Raw genomic sequence first — 9,731 nt, 5'->3', positions numbered from 1 at the left:
TCTTAGCTCACCTACAACTCACAAACTTAGAACATATGGAATTGACATTTTTAGTGGTTTACATTCATTATAAATGTGTGTGTGTGTGTGTGTGTGTGTGTGTGTGTGTGTGTCTGTGGGTATCTATATATCTATATATAAATAGATATATATATATATATATATATATATATATATATATATATATATATATATATATATATATATATATATATATATATATATATATATATATATATATATACACACACACACACACACACACACACACACACACACACACACACACATACGCACACAACCTAAAAAAATCCAAATAAATAATTACATGACACTGGGGAATGCGAGTCAGAAGGCTGCTAACAGACACTGCCTTGCTCCAATGACTAGAGTGGCCGCTTCTTCCTTGCATATGTACAACCATATGAAAAAATGAGAATACCACAAGTATATATGCACAATGGCTCCTTTCAGTGCACACTGCGGAGAATCCGAGTGAAATAGTAAGCAAGTATCACAGTACTGATAGCTTAATAAAAAATAAAAAAACATTACTATACATGATGCATTACACTACAAATTTATGTTGAGACGATGATATAAAGAAATTTGCTTTTCAGCCCTATGTGCATTATGTACAAGTGACAAGGCTGGGCGACAAGATACATAATAGTAATTCCAAACTGACATGACTCCTGCACATGCTGCATGTAATGCATTAAACTTTCAGCAAGTGCTACTGCCATTGGGTGAATGCATGCACCTGTAGCGTTACCCTAAATGAGCATGACTCGTCCTACACTATCGCCACTCGTTTAAAAAAAAAAGTTAGCCAAAGCGCCTCTGTGGCAAAAGAGATGAGTAGTGCTGGAAGAAATTAATCTTTGCAGCCAATACATCAGGTGCATCATTAGGGAATATGAAGGATCTGAACTGAGCAGGCACTAGTGTTAGGGGATCGACTGGGGCCACTGGCGCCTGAGTTTGTTGGAAGTTACGAGTCAGCTGTCCTGTATGGGTGAAATGCGTGTGATGGCTGGCCGGTACAGAGAAATGCAGCTGGTGCTGAGGGGCGTGGTGATGGAAATTTGGAGAACTAAAGGACAGAACCTGAGGCCTTGCGGCCACCAGGTGGCTGACCACTGAGGCTGCAGGGCTGACATCACCCCGCGGGAACTGGCTCCCGGTTTGGATGACGGTGGCTTGCTCCACAGGGGCAGGGGTCTCTTCTACAAGGACCACGGCCTCTTCCACAGGGGCAGGAGTCTCTTCTACAAAGACAGGAGTCTCATCTACAGGGGCAAGAGTCTCTTCAACAAGGACCACGGCCTCTTCCACAGGGGCAAGAGTCTCTTCTACAAGGACCACAGCCTCTTCCACAGGGGCAGGAGTCTCTTCTACGAGGACCACGGTCTCTTCCACAGGAGCAGGAGTCTCTTCTGCAAAAACAGGAGTCTCTTCCACAAGGGCAGGAGTCTCTTCCACAAGGACCACGATCTCTTCCATAGGGGCTTCTTCTGCAAGTGCAGGAGTCTCTTCTATGAGGACAGGAGTCTCTTCTACAAGAGTCTCCTCTACAGGGTTAGTTGTTTCTTCAATGACAATGGGAGTCTCTTCTTCTGGTAGAGTAGTCGCTTCCAATCGGGCTGGAGTCTCTTCCGCAGGGGCAGGGGTCTCCTCCTGGACAGCAGCAGCCTCCTCAGTGGGTACATTCGTCTCATCAATGGTCTTTGTCTCCGGGATGACGGGAGCCTCTTCTACTGGAGCCGCAATCTCTTCAGTGAGGGAGTTAGTTTCTACAACAAGAACAGGAGTGTCTTCTAAAGCAGCAGTATTTTCTTCTACAACGATACCTGCTTCCTCGGGAAGGACGGAGGGCTCGGCATCTAAAGTTTCTTCAACAACAGGGATGGCAGTTTCCTCTGCAAGAGTCTCTTCAACGAAAATAGGTGTCTCCTCAGCAATTGGAGCGATCACTTCAGTGGGGCCAGAAGTCTCCACAGCGGGAGTCTTATCTGCCGGATCAGCTCTAAGAATGATAGCAACGATAGGAATATCTACAGCTTCAGAGAGGACTGCAACTTCCTCAACAGGGAGAGCCTCCTCTGGGACGACTGGTGCCATCATCTCTGTCTCTGCTGCATCTGCCACGGCGAGGGCCGGTGCTGCTTCAGGGTCAGCTAATGGGTTTGTGACTTCTTCCATTACTGGTGCTGCCACGGCAGCCGCCACCAGCGTTGACAACAGCAACTAAAGAAAAAGAAAACATGAATGAGAAAAGGTGATTATTATTTAACTATAATTGTGTTAATTACCATTGTAATGGATATAAAGCAAAGGGCTGTAAAATGTCACCCCACAGGGCACTACAATGCAGGTAGCTAATATCCTCATCATACCATTGGATAATACCATCAGCATGTTGATAAGCTGATACCACCAATGGGGAGCACTACTGCAAGATGGACATCACCACCAGGGAACATTTATAAGGGACATAACCAGCACAGGATACCTTCAGAAGGATTACAGTCACCGGGAAGTATCACATGTGTCACAAATAAAAGCTACCACCAGGCACCACCACTACCCACGTGTGGCATTACCGGCCACCATTAGGGGACCCTCCACCGCGGAGCTCCATTTGAATAAATACCAAAAGGGGGCACTAATAATGACGCCACTCAGGGCTCTACCGCTAAAGGCACTACAGCCAGGGGCACGCCATGTACTAGGGGCATTACCGTCTGGGGTGCACCTCTAGGGACACACCACCAAGGGTTCCACTATGCTGGGTACCAAAATATGACCACCTACTACATCAAGGGGATCCACTAGGGGGTACTGACACCTGGGAGAGCATCTCTAGGGGGAATTAACATTTCAGGTACCACCACAGTGTGCCAAGGGGAGGTAATGCCTAAGTATGCAGCCACAGGACATAACCATTAGTGGGGTACTATTTGAATCATACCCAGGGGGCACCACCAAGGAAGTGCCACCCCTTGCGGGTGTCACATGGTTACAGCTGCCACCGGGGCACCACTAACTAGGGTCACAGGAGGATAATTCCCAGTGGCACCTACACCTGCCATCACACTGCACGAGAACACTACACACTGTTACAACAATACATGATGCCAAGGCACCCTCACGCTACCCACCAGGACGCGCATGTTTCCAGCTATACTCCGGGAGAAACAATGTACAGCCTCCAGGAGCCGCCGCTCTTATATACCTACACCTTGCGACGCCCCGCCCTCGGCCTCCCTCTTGCCCTTTCTGTAAACCTTCTTTTACGCCTCCTTGTTTCTAAGGTCTCGGGCCCAACCCCCGCGAGGAGTCGTAGCCTGTTCAGCTCTAGTTAATTAGATTAATTAAGTTGCTGGCTGTTTGTGTTTGTTTGATTGTTTGTTTGTTTGTTTGTTTGTTTGTTTGTTTGTTGGTTGGTTGGTTTGTGTTTGTGTGTGTGTGTGTGTGTGTGTGTGTGTGTGTGTGTGTGTGTGTGTGTGTGTGTGTGTGTGTGTGTGTGTGTGTGTGTGTGTGTGTGTGTGTGTGTGTGTGTGTGTGTGTGTGTGTTTGAATGTGTGTGTGTGTGTGTGTGTGTGTGTGTGTGTGTGTGTGTGTGTGTGTGTGTGTGTGTGTGTGTGTGTGTGTGTGTGTGTGTGTGTGTGTGTGTGTGTGTGTCGTTACCGTCAGAGGACAATAGGTTATAAACTATCATCTGAAATTCAACACAAAACCCAAGGACAAGAAGCATGTCATGCCAATAGGTCCGTGACACAAGAAGACAATCCTTGCAAAGTGCAGCATCCTGGATTTGCGAACAGACGAGACTGACTTAATGGCAGGAAAGTGGCTGAGAGGCAACGAGTGAAGTGATTTATTTGATGTCAAATATCAAAAGGATGCACTATTTATATCCTCACTGAGCCTAGTCATACATATGTGATTAGAGATATCGGTGGTGCTTGCAGTGGTGGGCGTCTAGGAAGAGGTGTTGGAGGTGGTTTGTTTTGGTTCAGTGGGTGGGTGAATGCTGATATTTTGTCATCGTCGTCGTCGTCGTCGTCGTAGTAGTAGTAGTAGTAGTAGTAGGAGGAGGAGGAGGAGGAGGAGGAGGAGGAGTGGTAGTAGTAGTAGTAGTAGTAGTAGGAGGAGGAGGAGGAGTGATAGTAGTAGTAGTAGTGGCGGTGGTGGTAGAAGCAATAGTCGTAGTCGTAGTCATAGTAGTAGTAGTAGTAGTAGTAGTAGTAGTAGTAGTAGTAACCTAACATTCAAGCCGTAAATATATTTTCTTAATTCTCTCTAAATTGATATGCGTGCATGTCGTCGGAGTCAGGGCACGAAAAGGGTGACAGCTCACTTTTTTTTTCTGGTGGATAGTACACAGTCTCATATATCTTCTGTCCCCGTGCAGCAAAGGTCAGGTGTCCAGGGTGACCTTTTGAAGCTCTCTGCCTTGAACCGGCTGGAGGAGAATTAAGCCGCGGCACAGTGATTGATTAGACACACTTAAGTCACTCATATTTTATCTACACATGCTTGTATCAGGGTCAAGGCTGCGCACCGCCAAGCTTTTGTGTCACCCTGAACAAGCAGCAGTTGGGGTGTCGGGGGAGGACGCGCAGGCAGCGGCGGCGACGCGGTGCCTCCCGAAAATCTGGCCATGAAGTTGACACGAGCGACAGACTCTGCGGACTCAGCTTGGCATTAATGGAATTGGAACTGTTCAGCTCATGAGTGCCATAACAACAACAACAACAACAACAACAACAACAACAACAACAACAACATTATTATTATTATTATTATTATTATTATTACTTAGCCACTGAAGACTGAAAATTTACAAGACTCTGTAGACAATTGAAAATAAAAAAAAGGATATTATAGTGAAAGTAATGAAATTAAGATGGATTATATTGCTGGTCTCTGAGAAAATTCTGAAAGAAAACATGTTAAAGAGCTTGCTCGAGAATTAGTAACATGGCATGGTATCTGGTATTCAGTGAGCATAAAACAATCTGAAACGTATTTCACAACCATATCACGGAAAATTTATTAATACATTTAAATGTATCCACAGTCTCGTTACGTGCTCCGCCACAAACATCGAACTATGTGCGTCAAATACGTTCAATTCCGGGCCGGCCACATGGCGCCGACAGGAAGCCCGGGACCAGAGGCCAGCGACCCTCTTGCTTAGTAAATATGAAAACCCGTTTTCTTGAATTGAACTTATATTATAACCCATCTTGAGGATAAAGAAAATTCCTTCCTAATTACGTCAGACTTAGAAAATGCTGGTCCATTCTTTCCCCGTCTCCAGCCAGCATCTACCCTTCACTCCATCAGGAAGTAATGACCCAAATGTCAGGGTGGGTCAGGATGTGGGAAGTCTAATTCAGGTAAGCGCCTAGACTACCTGCATTCCCCATGTGTTAGCACATGACCCGTGTGGCCAAGCTTGCCCCGCCCCGCTCCGCCCCGCCTTGCCCAAGCAAGAGGCTGTGCCAAGGCCGAGGCATCATATAGAGCACAGTTCAAGCTGCGGCAGCTCCAAGACTTCCCTGTCCGTTCCCTGATGGCATTTAATAATGTCGCAGCAAGGTGTCCAGACCTCGACAATTAAAACACATTATTTACTGGCTCTGTCTGGGCCACCGCCAGTACCGCAGGTCAGGGAAGGCATCGAATATATGGAGAACGTTGAAGGATCTGCGCCAAGCAGGGGTTGTCAGTTTCCAGGGACCTCAGGCCAGGACTTCCTTAACTTGCACAGCCCTTCAGACATGTGTTAAGGTTCATTCGTAGCAAAATGTGACATTCTTTGAGAGGTAGAAGGCACGCCTCTTTGGAGTGAAAGTATAATCCGACTGCTGATTGACTTTTATCATTGTCCATCTGGTGGTGTGGTCATGACTGTGTCCCCTACTATGTTTCCTTTCTATTTCCCTTTTCTCCCTTCTCTGAACGGCCACTTTCCCTCCTGCGACAGAAGGGACAAATAAATCAAGTCAAGCAACATTCCTCAGCAAGGCGGAACTTTTCATTCCTTCCTCATCGCCTACTCCTCATACTTTGTTATTGTATATGCTTTTGTAGACTCAGTGGCCTTACTTACAGAGAAGGCAAGACCCATCCGACATGCCTGATAAAAAAAAAAAATCCTACTCCGGAGTAATAGTCTTCTCACCCTCTTAGCATTTACGCACAGCCTTGATATAAAACGTAAACAAGCAGCCTCCACCCACTCAGGAGCCCCTGCTGCTTACGTTACACAAGCAAATTTACGTGCTGTTTTGAAGTAACATCGGAGACGTTGCCCTAAGCTAAACTACTTTTTCCAGTCTTACTCTGGCGGAGAAGCAATGCAGACTGACACTAGAGAGATGACCACTGACTAACGGACGGATATAGTTTATCTTTTTATTCTTTTATATATTTTTTCATCAAGCAAGGAGGCTGTAGAATGTTGATAATTTAGCACATTAACAAAACATTAATACAGATAATAACACCTCGAAGACAATGCAACACACTGTCATAATGAAAGAGCCCAAGCATGTATTACAAGCTCCGGTGGCTTGGCGGGACATTCGTCAACGTATTACCGTCGACCACCACCACCGCTGTAGCGACAGACGACTAATGCTCTGCAAAATATTATGCTATGTTTTATCTCTAATTTTGAAATTCCCCTTAATTATAGCACATAGTAGACAAACCTATTTATCTGTCTATCTATATTATATCGACCTAGGAATAAATGCTAAAACAAAATAATTCAGAGCTGGATCGTAGGCTACTCATTTCCCTCCCCTCCTAACGTCAGGCGCGGCACACTTCCAAGACCTATATTAATCAACGTATGCAGCAGGGTCATCAAAGGACGCGCTCTACTTGGGGTACGCCAGGTACCCGGAGTGAGAGCAGCCCGGCACACACACCCGAGCGACCCAAATGGATAATTAACCTTTCACTTAAAAAAAAAGGTATAATGTCACCGCCGAATTAAGGTCTTGTTTGAAAACAGTGTTGTTCATTATGCAACTTCACCTAAACAACGAAACATTTTTTTCCCCTTTTGCGACAGTTATTTCTTTTCCAGTCGCAGTACAAACAATACATCTATGCACCGCAAGGAGGCTGCCTCAAGCAATACTGACTGTCATCGTCGTCATAACCTTTGACACTGATGAACAGTGAACAAGAGTGAAAGTGAGGGTGGAGGAGAAAGAGGTGGCCGCCGCTACTGGTTACTCCGGCGAAAAACCAGACCAGGAAGAAGGGCGAGCGGCCTACCCTTAACCCATCCGTCACTTTCTCCTCACCCTCAGCTTCAAACTTGACCAACATATATAAAGTCAAGAAGATATATGGTGCTCAGCCGGTCAGACGGATTAAAGCAGATATGTGTGACCTTAGGGGGTGACGGGATGTCGTCGATCCACCGTCACATTGTTTCCAACAGATTCAGGTAGTTGAACACAATGCCAAGGAAAATACCAATTAAACTGTGTTAGGAGGATATACTATTGTGCTGACTTTCAGTAAACTCAGTTCAGACTGGTGACATTATCATCAAAGAAGTGTGGCAGGGGACACGAGGCCACTCGTTCATTCGCTGTTTCAACTCACTAACTTCCTGCTATGCTCTCACCGGCGTCTTTTAAGGTTCCCCAGGGTTCACCCACCCCTATCCTGCAGGCGCGGCAGAGAATCATATATTTGAGAGTCGATTATTGTTTATGTCCTTCGGAAGGATAAGTGGTGTGAGTCTGTAACCTCCAGCCTTTACTTCAGCCTTGAGGGCGGACTAGAAAGCCACTGGTTAACATTTCCGTCCGAGGGCGTGTCTGGACCGACAGGCCTCCCTCCCCGGACGGACTGTGACGCCGACAGAGATGCTTGGACCCGCCGTCCTTGCCCGGCCACAGGGGAGGATTCCCCGCCACCGAGGAAGGATGTAGGCGCTTAACTCACTCCACTAGGGGGCGCCTACCACAAGCTCGGACGGTTTGGCAGGGTTATTTGGTGACCAGGGGCTGTTGTTGTTGTTGTTGTTGTTGTTGTTGTTGTTGTTGTTGTTGTTGTTGTTATCAGTTTTATTACTCCTACTACTACTATTACTATTACTACTACTACTACTACTATTACTACTACTACTTTCAGTAATCCCATTGACAGTTACGATAGTTAATTATTATATTTCATTATTATCATTATTATTACTCCTGGTCATATTTTTTGTTGGCTGACTTTTCCTCGGCCTGGACTAAGAGCTATGACTTCCTTCTGCCAGCCGACAAAAACAACGTGAAGGATAAAAACAATAATAAAAACGCTTGATAAAGAAAGGTAAAAAAAAAAAAAAAAAACGTACGAGGAAATGCCCCCGACCACCGCCGCCGCCGCCACCCGCTGGCCTGCTAAGTATACACAGGGCCGCCGCCCTTCGCCCCGCCAGGCAACACCGTCACAGTATGTCCGCCACATTAAAAAATTCCTGGGATTTCTTACGACGAGACGCAAGAAACACACACACACACACACACACACACACACACACACACACACACACACACACACACACACACACACACACACACACACACACACACACACACACGTTAAAACACGACATTTTAACTGAACAACAATTTCCTTGATTGTTGATTTCACAAATCATTACGAAACCTTTGTGAGCAAGCAAGTAATCAAGATGATGAAAATTGAAAAAGTGTGCCGCGTCATCATAAATGTCCCTCCCGAGGTGCCGGGCTGGAAGAGAAGAAGTGATCTTGGCGAGGCAAGAAGAAAGATTCATTTGCGCTATTCACGCCAACGACGACGAACTATATTAAAAGAACATCCATTCTTAAGAGCAGAGGCGATGCCCTCACACTATTAATGGAATGAAGGCTGCTGGGGCTTCGGAAGGGAGGGAGAGAGGGAGACGGAAGGTGTTGATGGGGAAGTCAAAAGTAAATGACAAAGGTTAGTGGAAATAGAAGAAAGATGACGAACGAATATAGAAAAAAAGGAAGGGGTGAAAAATAAGGGGTGAAAAGGATCTACATACGATGACGAAGTGAAAAAAGGCGTATCGCAAGGCCCAGATTCCCTTCATGGCAGAAAGTATGAGGCTGAAAAATAAGGAAGTCACACTCAAACACATCCACTTCCGGGCAGACTAAGTGGAGTGTCGAATAGTGAACCTATCCACAAGGCTCCACTCACGGGCACCCACGCTGGCGGCCCGGCCACTCAAGGTCATCACCAACACACGCTTTTGAGGCTGCGCTTCTACCGCTCTTATAATGTATTATTTAATAGTGGGATAGACATGTACAGTTTTCTTTTTTTATGGCAAACGCTTTACCTCGGTATGCGCAAAAAGTTCATATAAACCTGCATATTAAGTGCGTTTCCTGGAAATCACCGCACCTGTCCCGGTGTTCTAGAATGATCCAGGATACGCTTAGCACACACTCGTTATCCAGAGACCGCTCAAAGGCAGCTCTGGCGGGTGAAGGAACAACTTGTTGGACCAAACTACACACGCGTCGCACTCAAGTGGCAGTTCTTGACACAAATTTATACTCTAGCGCACACACACACAAAAAAAGTAATATTACGAGCTTAGATAAAAAAGTGACTGCAATAGTTGAGCTCATCCCACGAACAAATTCCTTTGTAAATAGCGGAACGATTTACATTACAAA

At 45.9% G+C, this 9,731-nt stretch overlaps 1 protein-coding gene across 1 annotated transcript; it reads right to left on the bottom strand.

The window, feature by feature from the left end:
• Nucleotides 1-598: 598 nt before the first annotated feature.
• On the bottom strand, nucleotides 599-3,258 carry LOC126997413 (zonadhesin-like). The gene is made up of 2 exons (XM_050858488.1): nucleotides 3,165-3,258; nucleotides 599-2,250 (listed from the first exon to the last, which is right to left on the bottom strand). The coding sequence occupies exons 1-2, from the start codon at nucleotides 3,174-3,176 to the stop codon at nucleotides 829-831; spliced, it is 1,434 nt and encodes a 477-aa protein (XP_050714445.1). The 5' UTR covers nucleotides 3,177-3,258; the 3' UTR covers nucleotides 599-828.
• Between the last annotated feature and the right edge of the window lie 6,473 nt (nucleotides 3,259-9,731).

The sequence above is a fragment of the Eriocheir sinensis genome, chromosome 12, assembly GCF_024679095.1.
Source record: "Eriocheir sinensis breed Jianghai 21 chromosome 12, ASM2467909v1, whole genome shotgun sequence".
Lineage (NCBI taxonomy): Eukaryota > Metazoa > Arthropoda > Malacostraca > Decapoda > Varunidae > Eriocheir > Eriocheir sinensis.
Note: the sequence above shows the minus strand (reverse complement) of the source record. Positions and strands in the feature narration are given on the sequence as shown.